The sequence below is a fragment of the Fundulus heteroclitus genome, chromosome 23 (genome assembly GCF_011125445.2).
Source record: "Fundulus heteroclitus isolate FHET01 chromosome 23, MU-UCD_Fhet_4.1, whole genome shotgun sequence".
NCBI classification, from domain to species: domain Eukaryota; kingdom Metazoa; phylum Chordata; class Actinopteri; order Cyprinodontiformes; family Fundulidae; genus Fundulus; species Fundulus heteroclitus.
The window spans coordinates 1,240,109-1,268,080 of NC_046383.1; the positions used below are offsets into that span (position 1 = coordinate 1,240,109).

General features: G+C 42.9%; 1 protein-coding gene across 11 annotated transcripts; it reads left to right on the plus strand.

Annotated features, from left to right (window-relative positions):
* The first annotated feature begins 1,512 nt into the window (after nucleotides 1-1,512).
* Nucleotides 1,513-27,800, plus strand: bod1l1 (biorientation of chromosomes in cell division 1-like 1). 11 transcript variants are annotated; one of them, XM_036126987.1, is made up of 35 exons: nucleotides 1,514-1,746; nucleotides 2,252-2,376; nucleotides 3,155-3,345; nucleotides 3,581-4,054; nucleotides 6,107-6,256; nucleotides 6,385-6,551; nucleotides 6,723-6,819; nucleotides 7,944-8,070; nucleotides 8,165-8,225; nucleotides 8,312-10,003; nucleotides 10,040-11,465; nucleotides 12,141-12,205; nucleotides 12,354-12,480; nucleotides 14,573-14,665; nucleotides 14,747-14,778; nucleotides 14,858-14,903; nucleotides 15,031-15,080; nucleotides 15,159-15,231; nucleotides 15,401-15,459; nucleotides 15,546-15,600; nucleotides 17,253-17,293; nucleotides 17,379-17,544; nucleotides 17,989-18,065; nucleotides 18,256-18,382; nucleotides 20,879-20,931; nucleotides 21,017-21,089; nucleotides 21,230-21,300; nucleotides 21,399-21,498; nucleotides 24,543-24,595; nucleotides 24,681-24,753; nucleotides 24,901-24,971; nucleotides 25,070-25,160; nucleotides 25,251-25,389; nucleotides 25,664-25,735; nucleotides 26,641-27,800. In XM_036126987.1, exons 1-35 carry the CDS (start codon nucleotides 1,630-1,632, stop codon nucleotides 26,759-26,761), a joined length of 6,555 nt encoding a protein of 2,184 aa, XP_035982880.1. In that variant the 5' UTR covers nucleotides 1,514-1,629; the 3' UTR covers nucleotides 26,762-27,800. The 11 variants fall into 11 exon arrangements, with proteins under 11 accessions (XP_035982883.1, XP_035982880.1, XP_035982873.1 ...); XM_036126980.1 differs by having other exon boundaries at nucleotides 8,312-11,465; XM_036126985.1 differs by having other exon boundaries at nucleotides 8,312-11,465; nucleotides 24,681-24,738.
* Nucleotides 27,801-27,972: the final 172 nt, after the last annotated feature.

Consider the following 27,972-nt stretch of genomic DNA (forward strand, 5'->3'; position numbering starts at 1 on the left):
GAATCACAAAAGAAGATATGCCCTTGAAGTTGCTTTTAATAAGTGCGGCAAGTGTAGGCAGCACAAAATAAAAGAGTTTGGTCACAGCTGCTTCGGCAGTGCTACTTTCTGCCCCAGTAATTCAGGTGGCAAGTCCTTGGAGCAGTGACTGGTAACAGCAACAGCTGAAGAAACCGGGAAATTATTATTAATAATATTAATATTAATATTAATAATAATAATAATAATAATAATAATAATAATAATAATAATAATAATAATAATAATAATAATAATAATAATAATAATAATAATACATTGGATACTGTTATTATATTATCTCTGTATTGTAATACAATACTATTTATATTGCTAGTTGTTTCTAGATGGAAGTGTGTTGTGTCTTGTACTTTGTGTGAATAAATGCTGTTCTCATATTCTGATTTGTTGTGTTGCTTTTAATTGCCTTTCACTGGAGTGTGAAATGTTTATGCCAGGACCACTCGTCAGGGCAGGTGGCTGCTCATCCCAGGAACTTTAATGTCCCCTGTGTGATTTTATGACTGCTGCAAGTTAAATGTCAAAGGCTAATACAAATGCAGTTAGACCATTGTTACATTAATGAGAGGTACTAGGCTTAAACAGTCAACATAAGTTTACATTACTATATATAGATGTTTTTTGTCAAACTAAATTATTTTGACGTTATTTACATACATTTCAATAAACATTTCAATTATCTAATTTAAAAGGGGCGTTCGACACTCTTTGAACTTCACTTGCCCTGCTATATATAATATACAATAAGCCACAACCATTATCTCCTATGAGGGACTACATTAAGCGGCGGAGGAACTGGAAAGTGGCAGACGAACGACGCAGATGAAATTAAGGTTGTGGGATCGCCTCCACCTTGGGTCGCATATGGTAATTTATTCTAAACCTGTTATCTACGATATGCTAAAATGCCTCCCAAGAATCTTCAGGTCACTTCCCCGTGAAAACTCGCTCTGTTTTGCGCATTTGGCGTCACTTTCCTTTGTGCGGGGGGGCCAAAAGATTGGGCCCCAGCTTTTCGGGGGCGTGGGTTCGAATCCCATCACTGCCAAGTTCGCTTTTACCCTTCAGGTTAGAAAAACAAGGTGGATGTGTTATTATTTTAAAATTTCATTCTCGCATAACACTTTATTTCCTAGTTAATCACCTGTCACACACTTTTGGGTGCCAAATAACAGCTTATTACAACTGTATTTATCTTATGTGTAAACTGTAGCAGTTACTATCCAACTAGGATTCTGGGTACGCTTCTAACTACGAACTGGTTCATAGCATCGATGCATCTAAAACCGACCTTCAACGCTGCTTGTATCTGACAAATTGCATTAAATATTAAATGTTTTTCCTAAGTATCGCCTTATCTTTTGAAATTGATTTTTTTTTTCTTCCATCTGACTATCGGACTCTTATTTCGGTGGGACAAACCGTTGTGGCCAAGCTCTTCCGGTTCATCCCTGAAGCGCTTTCCTTTTGGCGGACGTCACATCCCCAAACAGATAGCTTGTGCTTTTCAAAGCGGGACGCCACCTGATGTCCTGGTCTGCTTTTATCCTCTTTTAGAGCGCTGAAATAAAGCCGGGGAGCCGCTGAAACATGGCCGGTCTGCCTCCGGGGGACCCGCAGCTCGTCTCGATGATCGTCAACCATTTGAAGACGCAGGGACTCTTCGACCAGTTCAGGAGGGACTGTCTGGCAGACGTTGACACAAAGGTAACGGTCAAAATCATGGCTTCTGCTACTATATCTGCGTTTGTGACGCTCCTGTAAAGTTGATAACTCTTCTGTTGTGTTTTATTTATATATAAGTGAGCCCCAGTTTGTTTAATGATGTGGCTTTACTAGTTCCTCCAGTGGTCATATCTTTATTTTTTTTCTTCATCAGATTGGACTCAATATCCCATTAATAATAATGTTATTATTCGTCTACGGTTTATGTCGACTCTGTTTATTGTTAATGAAGAATATAAAATCTCCACAACACTTAGATTGCCTGTAAACAAAAAAACAAAAAACAATTTTCCGTGTGAAAATTGGCATATTTGGTGGTCACCATTCAACCACAGCAACCATTATACAACATCAACTTGCCAGCTTCTGCATAGCAATTACACGTCTGACAGGGTAACGTTTTGTGTAGTGTTGTTTTTCTGTGGGTAGACATTTGTAAAGTGCTCATAATTAATGTTTTTTTATTTTTTTTATTTTTTTTCTCCAGCCAGCTTACCTGAACCTGAAACAAAGAGTGGACAACTTTGTGTCCAATCACCTCTCCAATCACACATGGAGTCCTCATCTGAACAAAAACCAGCTGCGGAACAACATCCGGCAGCTCGTCCTGCAGTAAGGGGATAAAAGCAGTATTATTTTTTTTTTTTTAATAACCAGTCTGTATTATGTTGGGACTGTATATTTACATGCATGTAACTCTCTGACATGAAATAAAACGTTTCCTGTTTTAGGGCTCTTAGGAATTACTTCTTTTTGCTAAGGAGAGAGGATATTTAGAGACACTTTCACTACTTCTTCAAAGTCACAAGTGCACATGTTTTTACTACGTCTTTATGCAACTTGGGGAAAACTAAGTCCACATCATGATGCCATGGTTTTGTAAGCTTTTGTCACACACTGCTTTCTTGGGTGACATTATGGGAAAATGAAATGAAATCATCCAAGATATCAGGAAAGGAATTGTAGAGCTCCACAAGTCTGGTTCTCCCTTGAGGTGCCATTTCCAGAAGCCTCGTGAGGATTGGCACCGTACTGTGACGCAGGAACAAACGTGTTTTTGTGCAAAGTGTGCGTATCAACCGTTGAACGAAAGCTAAAGACCCTGTGAACCCTCAGCATACCACCTAGTCACAAAGCGTTTTAAGGAGAAGAAAGTCAGAGTGTTTTGGGGCCGTCCCAAATCTCAGCCCCTCTCTCTCTCTCATAGTTCTAGCAATTCGGGCATTGAAATAATTTAGATAATCCTCGCTGATCTAAAACAGCAAAGGTTTTGTCCCATGTACTCTCAGACAGTGAGAAAAGAACGCCCGTCTTATGCGCTCTTTGTAACTTCTCAGTTTCAACAGCTTTCGCGGTTTTCTCACAATCGATTCATTCGTTTCCCTCTCAGGTCTGGCATGCTGGAGCAGGGGGTGGACAGGATTGTGGCCCAGGTGGTGGACCCCAAAGTCAATCACATCTTCCGGCCGCAGGTGGAGAGGGTGGTCCGGGAATTTCTGTCCCCGGGCAGCTGCTCTGAGGAGCCGACAGCTCCTCTGACACCAGCGGAGATCAAGACGGACATCGGCGTCCTTGAACAAGGTGGACAACCTGTCGCGGATTTTCTGCTTTCCATATATCCTTAATTTTCTGTGACTGAACAATGTTAATTATTTCCCCCTTTTTTTATTTTATTTATTTTTTTCTTATAAGGGGGTTAAGCTTTAGCTGTAGAACTTAATCCAGTAGCTTTCTGTTTAGGTTCCCAAGGAAAAGGTGAACGCCACACACGCCGAAGTTCACAAATCATCTTCATCGTTTCTCAATATCTTCGCAGCTTCCTCGTCGGCTGCCACTCCGGTTCCAGGCGGCCACGCCATGTCCATCCTGGAAACCATAACCTCTCTCAACCAGGAGGCAAGCGTCCGGGGCGGGAAAACCCAAGTTCTGGATGAGCCCATGGAGCTGGTGGAGGACAACGAGCAAGACATGGAGGTCGTGGAGGACAGTGACAGTAACCAGGAGGGGAAGCCGCCGGAAGAGGCAGTGGAGGCAAAAGCGGCGGCAGACGTCCACGCAGCGGACGTTAAGACGGAGAGCCCGGAGGAGCAGATGGACGCGGAGAAGGAGCAGCTAAAAGAGGAGGTTAAGACTGAGGAGGAGGACGCAGGAGCTGCGGAACAAACGGAGGAAAGGAGAGAAAAACCTCCAGGCAAACCGAGCGGGAAGGTCTCAGAGGAGAAGTCGGACGATGAGGCGGGGAAATCTACGAGCCAGGCCAAGCAGAAGGCCAGAGAGAGGATTAAAGAGGGTGAGCTGTTCTTTGCCTTCACGCTTTTAACAGCACTAACTATTTTAAAGCCCCTTGTTATCGGGTCCTCGCAATAAAATTTCGACTTGTCATTGTGACGGTTAGCCTGTTTTATCCAGGTTTACTACGTCACTGCTGCAAATACAGAAACGTTGCCTGATGTCCTCATGCGTTTTACCCTGCGGTGTGTTATGACTTACAGGATAAAGTATGGATTTCCCAATACAACTTTTTCACCTCCGATGCGATACCGATATCGCAGCTTTGAACATTGAGTCGACACGATATCAGCAGGGATTTTACACACTTTTATTACTTATTTTGTAGTGTGTAGTGTTAAAAAATGGCTTTATCAAGTGAATTTACTCAAACAGAGAACAATAGTCAATATAAGAACAACTGACCCATTTATTATTAACCAATGGTTTACATAAACTTAAACATAAGCTGAATAAAATCAAATGAAAAACATTTAAATTATAAATCCTGAAAGAAAACTCAACGAGTCCAATAAAAACAAATAACTTTAAAGTGCAAATAACTATAATAAATTCAAGGTCACTTTAGTTTTTTTTCTTTTTTTTATTTAACTGTCATAGCCAGCGTAGTGGAAACATCTGAAGGTGCAGGAAACCCCCACCTTGCCACGACGGGAAACTTCAGCATGATAAGTTTTGCACTCAGCTGGGACTTCTTTTTTTGGACTTTAACAAAAATTACAGGTGCAGTGCCGACGTCACTCCTACGTCAGCTGTTGTTGTGATCGCAAGGGGTCACCGTGCGGGATAGAAGCTCTGCTGGATGTAAATCCTGGAGCGGATTCAACGACTGAGCCAAATGCTGGAGAGGAGCGCTTCTGTAAGCGCGCTTTATCCCGGAGATTTTAGATGCTGGCCGATATAATCCAATACTCAATGTCGGACTTAGTTCCGATATATATATCGGCTCGGGACGTCCCTAGATTAAAGGGTATTTTCTTCTGACTTTTCAAAATCCTTAGACATAATTTTATTCTAGCTAAACCTGTTAATTAAGGTCTAGAGTATTTTTTTTCTGTTGAACATTACAGCACAATTTTTATGACAATTAATTCTGACATATCAGAGTCGGAAAAAAATCACATATTTACTTAAAAGCAATATGGCTGCAAACAGCGGCTGTAGAGATGTTTATTAAGTCTCTTTGACTAAATGCTTTTCTTGTTTCTAAATCAAATATCTCTGCTTTAACGGATTTCTTTATGAATCGGACTATATTTAAAAAAAAAGCTGTTTTAATCTGTGAAAATAAAATGTTTTATCATAATTTTTTATTTTATTATATTTTAAATGTATTCATTTATTGGTTAGTTTTTAAAAAGAAAACTGGGTCTGAGAGCCTCCATGTTCATTTATCATCTACCTGTCTAGTAATCTTCCTGATGGTTTGATTAACCAGGAGGTGGGTGGACATATTTGGGCCTCTTCCATGATAATGCGGGCGTGAGTTCGACCCACTGTGGCACAGAAAGAGTTGATTCAGCTGGTCCAACTTGTTTCCCAGCCTTGCCTGGCGTGGCTCATGACCAAAGCAACGAGATCCCTGGTTCAAGCAGCCAAAATAAGGTTCCTTTTGTAGGGTGAATGGACTCACCCTTAGAAGTGTATACTATATCGTTCAGATGGAGCTCGTAGAGCCATTGTTCCTCCTTACTCATTGGAATTGCTTTGGACTCTTGGCTAACTCTCTCTGGACATTTTATGAGCTTATCCCATTCAATTCAATTCAATTTTATTTGTATAGCGCCAATCCATGATACATCTCATCTCTAGGCACTTTCCAAAGTCAAATTCAATCAGATTATACAGATTAGATCATATTATACAGATTGGTATCCCACTGGAAAGAAAAACTATATACACATGGCCTGGGTACAGAGGGACGGATGGAAGAAGAAACATTTATCACATCTGGTCCATAAACCGACATGTTTTTTTTTTTGTTTTTTTTTTAAAGTTGCAGGTTTCCAAGTTGAGCAAGGACTTGAAATGCTTGTGCGTATTTGGTTTGCAGAATACTCTTTGGAGGACTCCGACCTTGACGGGCTGAGTGACATCACAGTGAGCTCCGTCCACACCAGCGACCTGTCCTCTTTCGAGGAGGAAAGCGACGAAGAGGAGGAGCCCTCTGACTCTTCTGAAGAGGGCGAGTTTCCACCACATGGTCTCTGCCTCCAGTCTTTCCACGGCCGCAGTGTGTTTCACGCGGCTATGATAGCGTGGGGCTCGTACAGACGCTCGGTGGGAGCAGCTTTTTCTAGTGTGCGTGTTTGTGATTTTCTTTATCTGCAGACGAAGGTGTAAAGGCTGAGGGGAAACACACCAGTGTGGAGACCGAAGATGCGGACAAAGAGCACAAACCACGGCGCAAGGCATATGTCCACAAACCCTTCCTCTACTCCCGCTACTATAGCGACTCGGATGATGAGGTCACTGTGGAGGAGCGCCGCCGATCCGCCGTGAGTTCCTGCTTGATGTTCACGTTAAGCGAAGACTAAAGTGCAGCTTCAATGAGTAGCGCTTCTTATTTATTCATTTGCTTGTTCATGGTAGGTTCTTAGATTGCACAGATGCATAGGAATGACGTGGTTGTTTGAAATGCTGAATATAACCTTAACCCCTGTTGTCAGGCGAAAGACAAAGAAGAAAGGCTGCTGAAGAGACAGCAGAACCGAGAGCGAATGGAGGAGAAGCGTAAACAGAAAGCGGTGCAGGCCGAAGAGCAAGGTGTGCTTATTTGTCTTTTTCTTGGAAAGACATGTGTGTGTGAGTCATGTTTAATCACATAAATAACAGCAGGAGGTTATTTCCATCTAAAATGGAGTAAAAATGCCATTAACAACGGGGATGTAGACAGCTTATTGAGTTTGCCAGGAGCAGTGATAGGAAAAAGTCAAACAGTTTTTGGGAGGAAGGATCTGCGTTAACGTTTCTATGTGCAGCCTGGATGCAGCGGTCCGTAACCGGAGGAGCTCTCCAGCGCGGCAATAGCTGCATGCATGGGGCTGAAACTTCTGCTGTTTCACACCAATTCGGTTTTAAATCAGGATTTCATCTGATTTTGGCGTTAGCATCACCCTCAGCTTCATTTTCTATACTCTTTATACCATTCTTGCATCTTTTAGTTGAACTTTTTCACATTGCGTCACATTACAACCACATACTTCAATCTATTTTAGTGTGATTGGATGTGATAGACCGACTTATAAGAAAGTTATACATAGTTTTCAATAGTTTTTCCAAATTGGAGCTCTTAAAAGTGTGACATGCATTAGTAGCTAGCCTCTTTTTACTCTTATTCTTAATTTAAGGAACACAGCAGACAGGTCAACCTTAAAGGGTTAGGTTATGAAACAGTACAAATTTAAAGATAAGGGCAGAACTGCAAACCATCCAGGATCTAGATATCTACTCCTCTCAGTGTCCAGGCAAACAGAGCATTGAGAATCTGTGAACAGGGAATGCGGCCAAAGTTGGCAAATGGCAAGAAGAAAGCAGCTATTAAAAGAAAGCTATAAGAACTTTAAATTAGTGTTTATCACAAGCAATGTTAGGCATACAGCAGACATGGGAGAATCTCCTGTTTTCTAATGAGCAAAATGTAACTTTTCGAATGGCCTAGTCAAAGTCCAGCTCTAAATCCAGTTGAGGATCTGTGACGAGGCTGGAAAACCGACGTTGACAGATAGCTGTCCATGCAATTTGACTGAATTTGACTCCAGGGGACTAAATTCAAACGTTTGCCACATGCCTCCGGTTTTCATTTCCGCAAACTCTTGAAACGCTCGTGTAATTTTCCCCCGGCAATGTGAATCCACCGCATCACTAAGGGTGTCTATTCTCTCAAACAGACAGCAAAAAGGCAAAGAGCTCTGATGCCGGCGGCCTGGAAGGCCCCAAAGCCAAAGAAGCCCGCAAAGAAAGGAAGGTTCTGGAGAAAAAAATGGCGCTCAACAGGAAGCGGAAACTAGACTCAAGGTGGGACATCAGAATGCGGCTTTTAACTCGTTTCAACTGCAGTGGCTCTAGAAATGTTTTGTAAGCCTTAAATCGTGTTGCAAACATCTTCCAGAAAAGAGGGAGATGTTTCGAGCAAGAAGAAGGGAGACGCAGGGGAAGCGCCCAGGAAAGCGGTACGAGAAAGCCGGTCCGACACATTTGTCGCTGCGTTGGCGCGCTTTTACTAACCTCCGTTTTCTTCTGTCGTTTTGGAAAACAGGAAGCGAAACCCTCAACGCCGAAGAACCCACAAGCCAAACTAGTGAGAAATCTGTCCGAACCGGCGACCTCTGACGACAGGCTGGGGCGGACGAGCGGCAGCGTGTCCGAGGACTCCTGCGACTCCAGGAAGCCGCCCGACAGAAGCCGGACACACTCCTTCATCCTGGATCTGGAGCAGGGCTCCCAGGAGGCTCTTAAACAGCGCTCCTTTGGGAAATTCGACCGCCTGCCCCGCAAAGAACGCAAGGAGAAGGACCGCAGCCAGTCCGACGAGCGCTCCAAGCTCAGGCAAAAGCACGAGAAGAAGCCTGAACATCCGGCGGAGGAAGCGCCGCAGAAGGACGCCGGCGCTAAACCGTCCTCCGAAGAAAAAGTCGAGAAGAAACTTAAGCTCAAAAGTGAGAAGAAAGTTGCTGGGATCGTCCGAGAAGGAAAGGCGATGGAAGAGAGCACCGAGGAAGGAGGGTCTAAGGATGCCAGGAAGATAAAAGGGGGATCTGTGGAGAAGGACAAAATAAGGGAGAAAGACAAGAGCAAAGAAAAGGAAAAGGCTAAAGGGGACAAATTGTCAAATAAAGGTGATCTGAAGCAGCTACTTCGCCCAGATTCCGCAGGATCCTCCGAGGATCGCTCTGACAAGGAGCCCGGCTCTGACGGCGCCAAGAAGAGACACAAACACTCCAAGGAAGCGTTGAAAAGGTCCAAGAGCCACTCCGAGGAGAGACCGGGAGAGAAGCCCAAATCCAAAGCCGACGGCGAGAAAGAACGGAGCAAAGCAGATGGCCAGAAGACACACAGGCCGAGCGCTGAGCCGGAGAGGGATTCCAAAAAAGCCAAGGCTGCGGAAAAAGAGAAGGGTACAGAAAAATCAAAGGCGAAGGCCAAAGAGGAGGGAAAGGTGAAAACGGACAAGAAGCCTCAGAGTCCTGACGTCAGAGGCGCTGGGGGAGCCGGTGTCTGTAAAGCCGACGCGGCGAAAGGGAAGAAAAAAGATGGAAGCACGAAAGAACAGAGGAAACTCTCTGAAGACGCTCCACACGACAAGTCGGAGCTTAAAAGTTCAAAGAAAAAGCTAGAGAAGAAGGACAGAGCCCCGGAAAAGAAGGGCGAGAGTCCGGAAACCTCGGAGGGGCCCTCCAAGTCTTCGGTCCTCGCCGCCGAGACAGAAGAGCCTCCTAAGAAACAAGCTCCTCTCCAAGACACCAGCACAGAGTCCGATCCCATCGCCACCACCGTCACCACGTCCTTCTCCGACGACACCTGCGACGCCTTGAGCGACATCACCCCCGAGCCGTCCGAGGGAGAGGCGGACTCCCGGCCCGGCGAGATGCCAGGAGTGCCGGCCGAGGCCGACGCCCTGCTGGCGCTCATGGACGTCTGCGCGTCGGCCGAGGCCCGGCTCCCCCCCGACGCCCTGCAGAAGGAAGTCACCCCGGAGATGGAGCTCCAGGACGCCGACATGAAGATGAAGGAGGCCGCCCTCACCCTGCTCTCCATGGATCCTGACAGCACCGTGTCCTCCAGCTTGAGCGTCCAAGACGGGAGGGAGGAATCGCCGCAGAGCTCCCCCGACCGGCAGCCGACCGAAGCTGCCGCCACCGCCGAGGAGGAGAGGTGGCTCTATCCGACGGAGGCGGCGCCTAAAACGGAGCTTCCCGTCACCCGAGCCCCGCCGGACGCGACTCCGGAGGCGGCCGCCGCGGACGAGAACCGGCGTTTCTCTGCAGCGGAGCCAACTCTTCAAGCTGAGCTCAGTGTCTCTGAGACGGCACTGGCTGCATCTCCACCAACCGCAGCAGGTGAGGAGGAAGAGGAAGAGGAGGAGAAGCCGCTCCCTCCTGTGGAAGCAGCGCCTCAGATGGAGCCCGTCGCCACTGAGACCTCGCTGACTGCGTCTCTCCAAACGGCTACAGCACAGGAGGAGAAGCAGCTCCGTCCCGTCAGCGAGGCGCCTGGAAGTGATCTCGCCGCCACGGGAACCAGGCCGTCCTCACAAGCGGCTGCAGCTGAAGGGGAGAAGGAGCAGCTCTCTGCAGGTCAGACTGCCCCAGAAACCGAGCCTCCCGCAGCCGCTGCATCCTCCGCTGCCTCCTCCGCTGCATCCTCGCAACCTTCTGCGGCCGAAGAAGAGAAGCAGCCCTCCCCAGCGGAGGCAGCACCTCAAACTGAGCCTGCTGCACCCGAGCTCTCAGTGGCTGCATCTCAACATGCCGCTGCACCTGAAGAGGACGAGCAGCTCTCTACAGCTCAAACGGTGGCAGAAACCGAGCCTCCTGCAGCCGCCGCCTCCTCCGCCGCATCTCTACAGACCGCCGCAGACGAAGAGGAGAAGCGGCTCTCCGCTGTGGAGCCAGAACCTCGAGCTGAGCCTGTTGCAGCTGAGGCCTCGACGGATGCGTCTCAGCACTCTGCCGCAGACGAAGAGGAGAAGCAGCTCTCTCCAGATCAAACGGCCCCAGAAGCTGAGCTTTCTGCAGCCGCTGCCTCATCCGCCGAGCCTATTACGACCGAGGTCCCAACGGCTGCGTCTCAACGAGCTGCTGCAGCCGAAGAGGAGGAGCGGCTCTCTCCGGCTCAAACAGCGGCAGAAAGTGAGCTCGCCGCACCCGGAGCCTCCTCCGCTGCACCTCTACAGACCGCTGCAGCCGAAGAGGAGGAGGAGGAGGAGGAGGAGCAGCTCTCTGCCGTGGAGCCAGAACCTGAACCTGGGCCTGTTGCACCCGAGGTCCCGATGGTTGCACCTCAACAAGCTGCTGCATATGAGGAGGAAGGTCAACTATCCTCTGTGCAAACGGCGCCTCTGACGGAGCGTACCGCACCTGAGAGTTCACCAGCTGGATCCGAACAACCCGCTGCGGCTGAAGAGGAGAAGCAGCTCCCTTCAGTGGAGGCCGCGCCTCTGACTGAGCTTACTGCACCTGAGAGTTTACCTGCCGCATCGCCGCTAGCTGCTGCAGCCAGGGACGACAAGCAGCTCCCTGCAGCTCAAACGGCACCAGAAGCCGAGGGCCCAGCGACCGAGGCTACAGCGGCTGCCTCTGAAGACGCTTCGGCTGAAGACGCGAGGCTACGCTCTCAGAGTGAAGCAGCACCCGAGGCCGAGATTAGTCCCGCTGAGACCTCATCACCTGCATTACATCTTCCTGCTGCAGGTTTGTGGCCAGTTGGCAGCACACAGGGAAGAGAAATATAATATAATATAATATAATATCTTAGGGCTGGGCGATAAATCGATTTAATCGATTTAATTCAAGTTTACATTTTTTAAGAATAAATTTTTGGAAAATCTTGATTTTATTTTTCCAAATTAATCATTGGGCTTCCGTGAAGAAATCAGCACGCAATGTTGAATATATGTTTAGGAAAGTATATTGTAAAAATATTGTAAAAGGAAACTTTTTTTTTTAACCGTGATGCGAGGCATTTTAATTTACTCAGTTACTTATTTTTTTAAACTTAGTTTGAAGTTACACAAGTGATGTGAAGCCTGCTCTTAAAAGCAAGTTTTTAAATTAATTTCTTTCATTTCTTTTTATGAAAAGAAAAGGAGGAAAAAAGAAATCGATTAATCGGATATGGCAAAGTAAAATCGGAGATTTTATTTTAAAGCCATATCGCCCAGCCCTATAATATCTACATCTGCTGCAAAGTCCGTTTTTCTCATGATCATAAAGTGAATACAATATGTGTATAAATACAAAAAGAGAATTGAGATTGTAATATGATACCAATGTTAGTGGGCACAATAATCATGGCGGTGGTGTAAATTATTGTTAAGTTATTGTAATGTTGTAGTACAGCACTTTTAAAACGACATCTGTTCACAGACGAGCGCTCCGAATGCCAGATGGACTCAAGTGAGACGGACGTGGCAGAGACGGCTACTCCACAGGTAACGAACGAAGGTTAAAACGCATAGATTAGTAACCATGGTGTCCAGTGTTGGATTCACTGACTGGGAGGCATCAGCGGAAAAACAAACGTACAGAATAAAAAAAAAAAAAAAAAAAAAAACTAACTCCGGCTTTGTTTCTCTACAGGAGGAGGAGGAGGAGGAGGCTTCAGACAAATGTGCAGCTCCTCTGAGGGACGAAGAAAGCGAAGCTGCTGAAACGACATCGGAGACACAGGCGGATGGAAGAAGAGCAGCAGCTGACAAAGACGGTGGTAAATTCTTCAACATGTCCCACAGACCTCTACCATTAGCTTCAGGAAAGCCCCCACTCTCAGTTACCTTCCTCCTCTGCAGAAAAAAACATGGCTTGACACCAACCCAGGCTGTTATGAATGTGGTAACTGTGAAAACATAAATTATACCAACTTTTTATAGGCATCACATCTGGACAAAAAGTTTAATATCAAGTCTTTTATAAATTGTAACACTACCTATGTTGTAAATAGCCTTGAATGTCTGTGCGGTTGTTTTTATGTAGGCAGAGCAGAACATAAAAAAGCCATGAGGACAGAACATCCCCTCTACCCCATGGCCATGCATTACAAACATGCAAAACGCCTTAGAAATCTGTGGTATAGAACAAATCTAAGAGTCTGTAAGAGGTGAAGATAGACTGAACAAACTTCTCCACAGAGAATCTTTTGGGATTTACACCCTTAAAGCCACGCAATATCCAGGTCTAAATGGAGAACTGGACTTTTCCCCTTTTCTCTGAGGATTATAAATTGTTTAACAATTTTGACAATGGTCGTAAGTTATCAATATAAAGTTATGTGTGCCTCATTTTATTTCTGTTATGTATATTTTTCTTATGTAGATTCTTTATGTATTAGATCAGATATGGTTTATATCACCAGGTGACTCTGGGCCAGCCCCCTCTGAACATGGGACTTACCAACAGGTTTACATACAGGTGGTCCCTGGCAGCCATTTACCCATTTAGCCATGTTTAAATAAAGGCTTTTTTTTTTTTAGAAGAATTACCGTTCTTTTCCAGTTGAAACTGATCCCTGCACCGTAGAGCCCCAAAAGGACGCCACTTAAAGGCTTTTTTTATATCCAAGTAGCATTCCTGCATGCTTTGACTCTTAAACATGTCGTTGGTTTAGATGTGTTTATACTATAGACCTGTTCTCGGCCTCCCATGGTTCTTTTATCTGATAATAAGGTGTTTCTATTGTAGACTCCTGTAGTAATAAAAAGACTCTTTCACCCGTAACTATATTTTACCATATTTAATCTAAAAGACAGAGGAATGTTTACAGATTCAGTACTGGGTTCTCATAACAACACAGCGCTACCCAGGGGCGGTTCTAGACAGGGGCCAACAGGGGCCTGTGCCCCTGTAGAACTGTTCCTGACCCCCGTCATGGTCCCTGTACTAAAAACATACTAAATTTTTTAGGATGATAAATGCTGGCAAAGATACCGTGACTGACTGGTCATTTGGATCAGTTGTATTGTTTTCGTTTATGTTTTTACCCGATAATACAATAACAAAATAATTAAAAAATCAATATAAAAAAATAATAATTAAAAAATTAAGCTGTTTCACATTAAGCTCCCGCTGTATTGAGAAGAGATCATCAGTTCCAGAGCCACAATTGGCTCTTTGGCTTACTTAATATATTAAACAATGAAATGTTGACCTGTTAAGTTTTTTCCCCCCCGATCTTTTGTTCTGCTCTAGATCTAATCTAATCTAATCTCTAGATCTAATCTAGAGCAGCGCGCTTGCACTCAGAGAAGGATGCAAGTATCCGGTTCGATCCCCAGCGCCTGCACTCTGTGTCCCTGAGCAAGACCCTCAACCCCTGATTGCTCCCCGGGCGCAGCACATGTCAGCCCACTGCTCCCCAAGGGGATGGGTTAAAAGCAAATAACAAATTTCATTGTAATGTATGTTTCAATGACAATAAAGATATTACTATATTACTACTATATACTACTAAATTTGGTCTAGAACCCCCACTGGCGCTACCGGTACCTGAGAACCCCGTTTGTTCTCACAAACATTAAATACCTAGCATGTGTCCACCCATTGAGGGGCGGGCACAGTATGATATCAGAGAAAATCATGCAGTAATGCGGATGTCCTCGCTGACACATATCACACATAACAGTTATTCTGTCCAGTCTAAGTATGTCAGACACTTTGCCTTCAGAGTCAGTTTATCTGTAATTTCCATGGCAGCCAGCTTTGCAGTCCCGTCTCTGCAATCTCATAATCTCTTACAATTGGACTGTGGTATGCTCTCCGTTTGACACGTGTTTTTTATAATTATTATTTTTTTTTTAAATCAGAGCTGGTACCTGTTGTTGCGGCAGAAACAGAAGAGATCCCAGGAGAGAGTACTGTCGCAGCTGATCAACTTTCAGCGTTTCCAGGTAAATCAGGCGAGCGCCGACGCACCGATGCTGGCACGAATGTAGCAGCTGTCCTCTTCCGACGTTTTAACCTCTCGTTTTGTCCTAAAGAACAAGCTGCAGCCGCACAGACCAGCCTCGAGGTGAGTAAATAACAACTTTACAGCCAAATTAATCTGTTAATCTGGGTCAGCTATAAACGTGTCACCTTTTTAACATCAGGCAGCGAAGGCAGAAGGGGAAGAAAACCAGGCGACGGACGATGAACGTAAGGCCTCAAATGAGCTGTTGTTTTGTCAGAGAATTGTGTTTAAACTGTTTATTTTTAAGTCGTATGCAAAGAATAACTGTTTGATCAAAAACCTAACTAATAATTGTTTTTCATTTATGTGTAGGTGAAACTGAGGGCAAGACAGCAGAGGAAAAAAAGATGGATCTGGAGAAAGTAAGTAGCTTAAAGCAACCTTTTTCTCACCGGGCTTCATAATCCTCCTCCGCTGACCTGCGCTTCAACTTGGTTTAGGTGGAAGTCGACATCTCTGACAAAACCGAGTCTGGGGAAACCGACCCAGGGATCAGATTAGTCAAACAAATCAGTGAGTCGTGTGTTTTTTATCCCATCTATTCCTGTTTTCCACATCTATAACTGTGTGTTGTTGATTTGGGTTAAAGGCTGAAGTTTTTACTGCCAGGTTGATTTTCGTCATACGTTTCCGTCTTGCGGCGCCTAACGCGTCCTCCCTGCTGTCTGTCTGACTCTTTCAGGTAACGTCTCAAGCACCGACAGTCAGGAAGATGAGAAGAGCTCAGACGTGTCAGAAAAGGTGGGCTGTCTGAAATTTAGCTTTTTACTTCTAGATAAAACTATTTAGTCCCACAGCTTTTATCACTTATCAATTTTGTTTTGCAGGAAGAGAAGACGGAGAGAAGAAGAGGGCGTAAAAGAAAGCGTTCAATCATAATTGGTACTCTATCTATCTATCTATCTATCTATCTATCTATCTATCTATCTATCTATCTATCTATCTATCTATCTATCTATCTATCTATCTATCTATCTATCTATCTAGTCACACTTAATTGTTTCAGATCATCAAAGAAATGTAATATCTGGCAAAGATAATCAAATTAAATACAAAAAGCAGTTTTATTTATATATATATATATATATATATATATATATATATATATATATATATATATATATATATATATATATATATATATATATATATTATGCTGTCCAAACTGAGCTGGCCCAGTAATCTAATCACTGGCGGTCTGACCTTTGTCGGCAACAACAAAGCATCCGTGTTAGCAGGCTGTCCGTCTTTTACATCCCTGTGGATGTATTTTGGCCTACTCCTCTTTGCAGCATTGTTTTTAACCTGGACATGTACGGTTTACAGCAAGGACGCCTGTTAACAGCTCACACCTAAGACTCTCGATTGGATTTAGGTACAGACTTTGACTAGGCCAATCCAAAACCTTTATTTTTCTCCGTTCGGGGGTGGTAGTTGCCGGCATGCTTTGAATCCTTCTGATGCACAACAAAAGTGCGTTTGAGCTTAAGGTCAAGACCGACAGGCGGACACTTTCCATCAGGATTTGTCTGTAGACTGCAAATTCATCGTTCCATTAATTGCAACAGGTTGTTCAGATGTCGAAGCAGCAAATGCACCATCACACTGGCGCTGCTGTGTTTCACAGTGTGACGTTCTTTATTCTGAAATGCGATGTTAGCTTTACAGCAGATGTAATAGGATGTACACCCTCCAAAAAGCTACACTTTTGTCTCATCTGTCGTCTGGATATTTTTCCAAATGTTTTTGGGCCACCAAGATGACAAAATTGAGATTGGCCTTTGCTCTCAGGCATTTTTCCCACAGTTTCTTCTCCACTGTTGAATCTTTAACGCTGTACATAACTGAGTCAAGTGAGGTCTGCATTGTTTTACACATGGTCCTCGGTTATTTTGTGACATCCTGGTGACTTATTGATGCACTCTTGGAGTAAATTTGGTTGTCCGGTCTCTCCTGGAAGGATTCATCACCGTTTCACGTTTCTATCATTTATAATGTTTCTGTGGAGTCCAGAAGCCTAAGAGACGACTTAGTAAATCTTTACTGACTGAGAGATGTCAAGGATTTAGTTTTATTTTAATCTGTTCTTGAACTTTTTTCGTTGGCAGCTAGACCTTTTTACCTTTTTTAGATCTTGTAGCCTACTTCATCTTGTCAGAAAGGTTCTATGTAAAGGATTTCTTGCTTTTTCCTGTCCTGCAGTAATCAAACCTGGTGTGGAAAGCGCAATCAAACTCAGTTTTTCTAATAACATGGTCAATTAAAGGTAATTTGTGATTTAATTAAGGAGAAGCCATGAAATGAATTCTCATTGTAAGACTGCTCTTTGTATTTAAACAGGTTATATAAAATGTTTTTTTTTTTTTTTTAAACATTTAAGTTAACAAAATCCAACAACAGAAACACCTGTAAGGGGATAGAGATATTTTGGTGATACTGTATACATCATAAAAGAAAATCCATCTAAATAACAATATCGACGTCTTAAATCTGGGCTGAACAGTGAAGTTTTGCTCTTGTTTTTCACCCATCAGACGATACCAAGGACGAAAAGAGCGAGCAGCCGTCTGTCGAGGTAAGTCTGACCCGGATCAGATTTTAGCTTCGTAATTGAAGAATGTCGGGGGTTAAAGTATTTACATGGAGTCTGAAATCATTAGGAAAGCGAGCAGGAGAAGGCCGTCGAGTTACAAACGCCTCGTCGGGGACGATCATGCAGGAACACGGAGCCGGAGGAGAGGGACCAGAAAGAGCCAGAGAGATCGGAGAAGACTCCGAGCCGAAGAGGAAGACGCTCGGGGGTCGTAGCTGAAGAGCCTACCGATGGTGGGTCATCCATGTTTGTTAGAAAATAATTTTAAATCAGCTAAAAATGTTGACAAAAACATAGCAGTAGTTATGGGGTAGAAATCTGGGATTGTTGTAGCATGACACGTAATTTTTTTTAATAAAAACTGCGTTTTTTTTAAATAATTTTTCTTCTCATTCCCTACATCATGCTGTGTTATGATTAGCCCCGTTGGGAAAGTGCAACGCGCTCAGGATAAAGTGATCCTATTTAGCTTATTGTGACACACTGGATCACACAGATGTATATTTATTCAGCCCAAGTGGGATTTCTCTTCGCTCTATTCGGGTCGTTTTGGCTTTTCAACATAATATCACAGCTAAAAAACAGACACTGTTAGCAGGTGGACACGTGCTGCAGAGGCAGGTTAATGCAGGATTTTCTGTGTGGGTTTCTCTGATGGTGTGGCTCTTACCTTTTAGATAATCTGAAGACGAATGAGGCGAAAGTCGAGGACGACGCTGGTCAAACGGCACCTCTCAAAGAAGCAGAAAAAGAGGTTGGTTGAGAATATTATGTATTTATCTGCAGCTCCAGCTTTCATAGTGGCCATTTTTTTTTCACAGCATTTACGGCTGCTTACATTTTTATTATAATGCGTTAGAAATGTGCTAGAATTTGAACTACAAAACTTAAATTATGCTTTTATTTCTGTAAAAAAAACATCATTCAACCTTTTACATTTTCAGATCCCCGAACATGAAAATGAAGCAGAGAAAGGTAATCAAGGTGAAAGTGAAGTCAGTCTGCCTTCTCCTGCCCCAGAGGAGCGCAAAGTTATCGGACGGCCCGATTCCCAGGAGGCCGCGGACACATGTGAGTTTGTTTGGCTACCGTAGCAGGGCTAACCTCAGGTTATTTGGGAAAAGGGAAGCTCTTGAGTTGAGAATCACCTCAAAAAAGGATGTAATGTGTTTACTTTTAAAAAATATTCCTTAGTCTCATGTGGAAATGCATGAACTCTATAATAAAAAAATCTATTGTTTTTATACACTAACAAATTAAAAAGCCAGAGTATTCAGTGATGGCCTCAGTTCAGTCATCAGTGAGACTCTAAAAGAAGCAATTTTTCAATCAAGACCTTTAACAATAATTTAATAATGGAAACTTTAATATTTTCTGCAATTAATAAATGACTAATTTATTGACTGTATTTTTCAATTTAATTAGATTAATTTATGGCCCTTTTTCTATTGGTTGGCTCGACTGGACTCATTTCTCCTGGACGCTGCAGGATTGGGGTCGTTTTCCATTAAAACTAGGTACCGCATTAAATGTAGTCGGAGTTATAATAGCAAGGTGACGTAATAAAAAAAAAAAGCCAGAGAAGGCTGCGAAAGACAAGATGAAACCCTCCTGCAGGCACCTGATGGATGCCTCACTAACTCCAAGATACAGTGAGCTACAGTAATCCGGTCTAGATGTTACAAATGCATGAATAACTGTTTCAAAAGCTGCCTCCATATAAAAGGCTTTACTTTGGCTAGCTGCCATAGATTCACAAACGTCCCTAATCTGGCTCTCAAGTTTAAGAGCTGCATCTATCTCAACTCCCAGATTTGTGATAATCAGCCTAACATATTGTGCCAGAGTTGAACCAAGATCTATGTTTGAGGTGTCAGACGAGCCACCAAAAACCACCACTTCTGTTTATTTTGTTTTTGTTTTGATTGCTATCAGTGAACGACTTGTCAGCTCAATTGGAACCGTGGCCAAGAAGGTATTAAAATTAACAGAACAGGGCTATGAGAAATAAACACCGTCTGCAAAATTAAATATGATTTAAAAGGGACACGCTCAGTTAATCAGATGCAGTTTCCACAAACAGTCATTCAGGTGAAAGTTGCAGCAGAGAGAAAACCTCCCTAACTTCACGGAGGGCAGCACCTGGCAGCTTTGAGAAGAAACTTGGTGGCTTTGTCTCTAGCGTCGGCTCGTCATTAACCCCCCCCCGAGTGTCGCCTCCTCACTGCTTATCGTTTTGTTGTGGTTCCACACACTTCCAAAAACTTTGGTCGTTGAGGAAAACCTTTCTAATCGTCCCATTTAACAGTTAAGCAGACGCTTGGCTGCCATGTTTGTTTTGGATTTGAGCCAAACAGCTGATGTACGCGGCGGTTCACCCAGCCGCGGGACTCTCCTCACAGACGCACATCAGTGTGGCGGAAAACAGTCAAAACTTGTGTTAAAAACCGTAAAAGAATTAAAAATGTAGACTCTGAAGAATTGTGTTGGGAAAAACTATTGATGTGGATGGATTATTGCCGGCGACATCTTAACATATTTAATTCCTTAAGGTGTTTTCTAAAGATTATGATTTATTAAACTCAATCCGAACTAGAAATGTAAAGCTATACCAAGCAAAATTAAGTTAATTGCATTAAATTAGATTTGCCAAAACCTTTTAATATAATTGTTGCCACATTTCAGTTAATTGTAAAGTATATATATTTTTTTGTTAGAAACTGTTTTATCTAGGAAAATGCACAATAACAATATGAAAAGATGTATATTAAAGTATTTTATTTTTATTTATTTATTTTTGAAACTGTCTTATCGTAGCCTACAGGACCATCTACATATGTTTTTCTGGTTTTATTTCCACACGTCTTTAGAACGGACACATTTTAAAACGTTACGGTAATATTGGAAACTAAATGTTTTTCTCTATTCAAAATAAAATGGTGAACGTGGGGGGAAGAGCTTATAAAAGAGGAGTTTTAAAGATAAGATGGTTTCAAAATTGTATCTGTACTACCAAACAATTATTCACAATTATTATTATTCGTTTATATGTATCTTAAATTGTCTATTTTATTTTGTTATTCCTTCTTCCTGGAATATATGAGAATATTTGCAACGTCTTGCATTGTATGCATAACTCTGACAATAAAAAGATAGTTACAAAATGAAAGTAAACCAAGATCAACGCAGTTCTTCTGATGTTCTCCTACAGTGAGAAGACTCAAGCGTCGCCGTCAGAAACCTTGATCGAATTTATTGTAATTTACTAAATATGGTTTTCTTGTTTTGTCCCAAATGAAAAGTAAACTTGTTGACGCATGTAGTGAAAGGTTTAATGCAGTAAGCCCGTTTGTTAAGGAGATGAAATGAATTAGACTTCAGGAACATCTCTGAATTCGAAGAATCAGCTTTTTTTTTTTTTTTTACCTCATTGTACCTAAAGCTTACTTTTATCCCAGCAATTAAATCTGTCTGCAAGAGTGGATTTTTGACAATAAAAGTTTGTATAAGAAATTGCTCCTCTGTGGGTAGATATACTGGGTAAAACGGGCCGTGTTTGAATTTCAGGTCAACCAGGAGTGAAGAGGAAGAGATCAGAGGAAACCGAGGCGTCTGCAGAGGTGGAGGATCTTTTTTCCTTTGTTGTCGTTTTGGGCCAAGTTGCTACTGTTGTATATTTAATTTCACCCATTTTTAATTCTGCAGGAAGGCGAGGCTCAGCAGGCGGGCGCAGAGAGTGAGCAAAAGCAAAGAGAGGAACAAGATGAGAAAAATGATGGTGAGGAAAAAGACATTTCATAGAAATCAACCGATGTGACAGTGAGATTATCACAAAGGTTGCTGCATTTTAATAAACTGCTGGATTACTTTGTCTTTCTGAATCAATATAAAACACAAAACGGCCTGTCTTCCTGTCAGGACTCGGCACTTCTGAGAGCCGTTCAGACGCCGTGGAAGCCCAAAGCTGCAGCCAGAAGAAGCCAGACGGTGTATGTTAGCAGTGAAATAACAACTTCCTGTTACGTTCATCTGCGTATTTTAATATGTTGTCATTATTATTCCCGTTTTTTGTTTTAACCCGTCTCAGTCTGAGGAGCAGCAGGACCAAGAGGCGGCTCCAAAGAGACCGGCTCGGAGGGGACGGCCACCAAAGGCGGCTCCCGCTGCAGACGACTCGGGTAGCGCAGGTAATCCACTTTGTTTGGACTGAACCACATATTTGTGCTCAGTTTACACAATAAATAAATAAATAAATAAAAAGGGTTATGTCCCCGACCTCATGACTCGGGGACATAACAGGTAAAACCTCTGGACCTCGAAGAGTCAACAGCTGATTTCTACAGGTTCTTTTAATTTATTGGTTATTTGGCAAAGCAGGTGATATTTTATTTTTTATCATTTAAATAAATGTCAGTATCCATATAACAAACCTAGATGAAAGAGTATCAGTGTCTAGTCCAGGGTTTTAGTAGAATAACAGCCAATATAACATGAGGGTCCGGCAGAGGGCTACCGCCATTTTGTTTTCTTTTGTTTTGAGGAGAAATAGAAAAGAATGAAATGTCAGGGATGTATGCTGTGGCAGAGTTTGTAACCAACATTATCAATTTACAGATTACAGGTTTTACATATAAAAAAAAAATATACTCGTTTACCTTTGACACGGGATGGCAATTTCTCCGAAATGTAAATGTCCTGTACAACATTGGTCCATTCCTCCATCGTAGGTTCTTTAGCCATTTTATAGTAATAGCTTCTTTACTTGCTGTCAGGATCAGCAGAAGTTTGTTGTTTTTTTTTGTCCTTCAGAGTCCAGTTGTCGTATGAAGTGTCCCCTAAGTATAGGGCCACAAACGCACAGGGAGATTACCTGAGCATATATGTTATTTAAATGTTCACATAAACTTTCTCAAAAGAATTTGATCAATGGACTATCCCAGTAAATGTGAAAATAATTTGTCCCACAGAGGCTCCAACAAGCGGGCCAGGTGTTTTTTCTTTTTCTTTTTTTTTTTCTGGGCGGGAGTTACGAAAAATCTAACAATTTTTTTCCCAACCGAATTCCCTGCGTGTGTCGGAGGTTGAGGTCATCCATTGTAATTTGTTGATGTTTTCCCAGCTTTCAGTTGAAATGAGCAGATTTCCTACTTCTGTCTCATGTGGTCCGTGTTTCCCTGTTTAGACGACAGGACACCTTGATATAATCTGCCTACAGTTCTAGTGCAGGAACCTCATTTCAGCAAAGACAGAAATGCATTAAAGAAACCCGACTCAGCTGTTTCTCATCTTTTTCTCGTAGGTTTTGGTTATAATAGGTTCTAACCTGCAGGTATATGTAGTCGTCTTTTCCAACCCATTAGACTTCTGAGAATCCTCACAACTCTGAAAACACCCCTTCTGAATAAATATTAGGTGGTTAAACCCTTTCGGACCCAGCTTTTGGATCTTCCATCACTCTTACCTGGCTTGAAGGCTGAGTCGAAGGCACGCCACCGTAGTATTTTAATCTGATCTCCTAATTTACACATTTTAACACATTTCTGTTTCCCAGAATCCAGCAGTGTGTGTAACATTGAGTCCTGCGTCATCACCAGCTCATCTAGTACTGCTTTATCCATCAGCACAGATATTATTGGTATACCTTCCACCAATGTGCCCTCTGTCTTTCCATCCTGCACTGCAAAAACAGAACTAAAAGTAAGTGATTTTTTTCTTGAAATCATTGTCATTTACCTTAATTAGTGCAGGTAGATAAGACTATTTGCCAATGGAAAGAGATTTTTGCACTTAAAATAGGAACAATTCATCTCCATCGTCTTATTTCAAGTGCAGGATGTCTAATTATCTTATTTTAGAGATGAATTGTTCCTATTTAAGTGCAAAAATCTCATTCCATTGGCAAATAGTCTTATCTACCTGCTCAAATCAAGGACAAATACAGTAATTTCAGGACATTTTTTGCTTATTTTTAGTTCCCTTTTTGCAGTGTGCTCCATATGATGGGGAGCATAAACGGATCGATAACTCTGTAGGTTAGTCAGGCCCAGCACACCTTTCTCCTCCTTCAGCTGCAGAGTTCTGTATTTTACTCTGGCCCTATACCGTTGTCAGATATATTGTAATATTAGTCTGTCCCACTCTGCAAATTACAATTATGGTGTCTGGATTGGTAGACATTGAAATAAATGAATCGCGAATGGATGTTCAGCTTGACCGGCTCTATTCTGGAGTATACATTTAAAAAGGGGATCATATTCCATCTCTGGGTGTCTGCTTTTAATTTCCAGCTTAGAGGTCCATAGTTGGTGTCAAAAATCCTGGAAAACTCTTTGGTTTGTGTGACGTCGAAGTATTTTAAGGATCGTGCTTACGTCCACTATTTCAAGTTCATTTATTATGTTTCAAATTCTTTTTTTTTTTTTTGAACATTCTTTATTTAAGATTATTATGAATTCAACACACACACATATGTATATTTATGCATGCACTTACATAAAGAAAAACAAACAAACAAACAAAAAAATAAAAATAAAAGGGAGGGGGGGGGGACATTTAAGTCCATTTTGGCAATTGACATTTCTTTGAGAGGTTCTCATGGGCTCACATGAAAGAGAAATGTACATATCCAGTGTCTATTTCAAATTCTTTTATTGGTGTTTTTGGTGTTGGATTTCCCGTTTTTAATGAGTTCTGGTTTGGGTTTAATCTAATATTAAAGTCCCCATAACACATTGATGTGCCCTGATTTTTTTGTTGTTGCTATAAATTCAGTATAAAAGGACCAGTCGGTGCCCAGCGGAGCATAGACATTACTGAGACTTGACAGGTCGGCCACCAATTTTTCTCCTAATTAAGACAGACCTGCCTTCCTTGCCTTTATGTTCTGCAATGTGGTCATATTGCAGGGTATGAGATATTAAAATCTCCACCCCTGGTCACTTCCCAGAGCCATGGGAAGAAAAATGGACACTTTAAGAAATTGCTCCTCTGTGGTTGGGTATATTAGTTAAACTAACCCCGTTTGTTAAGGAGATGAAATAAATTAGACTTCAGGAACATCTCTGAACTCGAAGAATCTGCAGTTTTTTTACCTCATTGTACCTAAAGCTTACTTTTATCCCAGCAATTAAATCCGTCTGCAAGAGTGGATTTTTGACAATGAAAGTTTGTATAAGAAATTGCTCCTCTGTGGGTAGATGTACTGGATAAAACGGCCGTGTTTGAATTTCAGGTCAACCAGGAGTGAAGAGGAAGAGATCAGAGGAAACCGAGGCGTCTGCAGAGGTGGAGGATCTTTTTTCCTTTGTGGTCTTTTTGGGCCAAGTTGCTACTGTTGTATATTTAATTTCACCCATTTGTAATTGTGCAGGAAGGCGAGGCTCAGCAGGCGGGGGCAGAGAGTGAGCAAGAGCAAAGAGAGGAACAAGATGAGAAAAATGATGGTGAGGAAAAAGACATTAGATAGAAATTAACCGACGTAACAGTGAGATTATCACAAAGGTTGCTGCATTTTAATAAACCGATGCCTGCTGGATTACTTTGTCTTTCTGAATCAATATAAAACACAAAACGGCCTGTCTTCCTGTCAGGACTCGGCACTTCTGAGAGCCGTTCAGACGCCGTGGAAGCCCAAAGCTGCAGCCAGAAGAAGCCAGACGGTGTATGTTAGCAGTGAATTAACAACTTCCTGTTACGTTCATCTGCGTATTTTAATACGTTGTCATTATTATTCCCGTTTTTTGTTTTAACCCGTCTCAGTCTGAGGAGCAGCAGGACCAAGAGGCGGCTCCAAAGAGACCGGCTCGGAGGGGACGGCCACCAAAGGCGGCTCCAGCTGCAGACGACTCGGGTAGCGCAGATGCTCCGTGCAATGCCTCGCTGAAATCCATTTTGACAGTTTTAAAGTCTTGTCGCTTAATTATTCTTTTTATTTTTGCAGTTAAAAAGGAGAGTAAACCAGAGGAGAAGGAAAGTGAGCAAAATGAGGAAGAGGAGGAGGAAAGCGAGAATGAAGACGAGGATAAGGAGACTGCCACCAGAGCAACGACTCGGTCTGCAGCTCGCCTCGAGGCTCAAAGGTAGATTTCATTTAATAATTTAAGACCACAGACCGGCTTTAGCTATGGATCCAAGAGATACGTTTTTTTTTTGTTTTTTTTTCCCCTTAAAGCCGCTGAAAAGGCCCAAAGTAAAAACAGGAACCCGTTCAGCTGCAGCGGTGCACAAATATCTGATCACTGAAGGCCTTAATATCTCCAAGACTGAAGAACCCATTGACGCCGTTTCATCACGTTTAACGAGAGCAGGGAAGATTTAGCACTAAAGCAATAATTCTGTTTTACTGCCGCCCAGGAACAAGCCAAGTAAACCCTCCACCCGGGCGAGTCGACAGAGCGGTAAAGAGGAGACCACAGCTGGCACACGGTGAGTCCGTCTCATTGAGGTTCAGCAGCAGGAACCAGCTTTCAGGACAGGGCGACCAAAAGCGACTGCGAGCGGAGGCCGCGCCTCTGTAAAAAGAGGCACATTTTTATCCGAAAGCTTTCCTGGAATCTCAACGTTATTAGTTCCCAGAATGAGAAGAATAAATCTGAACCGTAGGAAAACAGGTTAAATGGCCTCAACACCGCCCTCCTTTTTGGTTGGCTTCTAATGCTTGAACCTTTCTTTTTCCAGATTTATTTTTTCTTGGTTAAAAACAGTTAATCTTAATTATCTGACACGTTCCTCTTCAGATTAGGAATTACTTCAGTTCAGGTTAGAAACATCTTTTAAAGAGTTCAACAATTATTTTTTTTAATCTAGTTTATTTGCTAGTATTCCTCTTGATTACTTTTTTTTATTATGGTCCTATTTATTTTACGTTTACGGCATAATTTCCTTTAGAATCCAGAGAAACTAAAAAGTAGCTGTAGTTTCTTGGATCACGGGGCTCAATAAAGACATTACATTTTCAATTTTAATGGTAGAATCTGGATGATTCCGGTTGGGATCGGGACAATTTTTTTTTTAACAATTTCATTTTATGCCTCTTGTAAAATGTATTTTGCTTCTTTATCATTTTTTGGAGGAGATTTTAATCTGAAATGTTTTATTTTCTCAGTTTTTAAGTTCCAGAAGCATTCCAGGAGTCCTTTTTTTTAAATCTGAAGCGGCTGCTTTGGAAATTAATCTCCGGCTAAATGTATTGCTGTTGTTTTAATCCGTGTGTTATTTTGGTGGATGGCCTCCGGTCCGTGTGGCTGCAGCAGTTACTGAGAGACTTCTTCCCAAATAGCCCGTTGAATTAACAAACGTACCCACACTCGCTCCTTGTTTCCCTCCTGCAGCGGGACCAGGGCCCAGGCTTCAGCCAAGGGGGGCCGTAAACGGGAGGCCAGCCCCCCTGCTGTGCGAACACGCGGAGGACCGAAATCAGAGGAGCCCCCTTCGAAGAGAGCCAAGCGCTGAGACCTCTGACAGCGGTGGGACGGCGCGGCCCCTCGGTGTTGTTTTTGCGCCGCTTATTCAGAGACCTAAGCAGTCGGTTCGGCGTTTAGAAATTGTTAGTGCCTCATTGACTGTCAGTATTGAAAAGGCTCTGGATATTATTATACACTCTGCTCCGATGGCTGAGCGTAAACCAGAGGATCTGTAAGGAATCCCCCCAGAATCCCCTCTGCGGCTCCGCGCCCATATGGTTTGGATCACACTCATCATTCCACGGTTTATTCAGTAATTCCCAGTGAACCGGAGCGTTTCAGACCAATCAAAGGCCTAATGCGCAGCCGAGCCGAGCTTTGAGATAAAGAGGCAGAATCAGGATGAACTGTCAGTCAGCGGAGCGGCCACAGACGCCTCCGTTACCCCCGCACGCAGTCGTTAAAAAGGCGTCTAATCTCCGCTGGGCGTCTTTTATTTCCAAATATTCATTCTGTGAATGAAAGTAAACCGATTCCCCGTCACTTTTCTGCCTTTGTGTCCGCCGAAAAGCAGCATTGGTGGAAGAGGAGAGCTGCGGGGGTTTAGCTGTGAACCCGGTTTTCCCGTTGGCTTTTTGTAACTCCTGCTGCTGCAGAGGAGGAGCTCGCTCTTACGCTGCAAGTCCCTGCAAACGCGTTTGTTTCATGGATGTTTTGGTTGTTATGAATCCATTTAAAAAAAGAAAAAAAGAGTTTTGTTTTTATAATAAACTCATCTGGGCCTTTTTGTGTGAATATCTGCAGATTTTCACTCTTTCCTGTTTTTATTTTCTTTCATTTTCATCAACATGTATTTCCTTACATGCATAGATTACCTGATCAGCCCTTATTAACTCGCTTTATAGTTCACAATGCCAAATGTGTCGTTACAATATTTGAATCTTTTCCTGTTTTTTTTTTTGTTTTTTTTGTCACGATCACTGACTTCAACATGTTGTACTGGAATTTAATGAGAAAGACCAACACTGAGTGCATAATTATAAAGTAGACGTAAAACAATAAAGGTTTTTCTAAATGTTTTTTTTAAAAGATAAAGGTGTGGTGTATACTTATACTAAAGATGGCTGAGCCAGTTGTTGGTCTGCAGGTCTTTCTGGCTGGATCTCTACCAGCATTGCTCATCGAGAAAATAATGTTTTGCCGTTCTTCGTTGCAGCGAAAAGCAGCAACATGCTACATGTTTTCAGTTTGATCCCGATC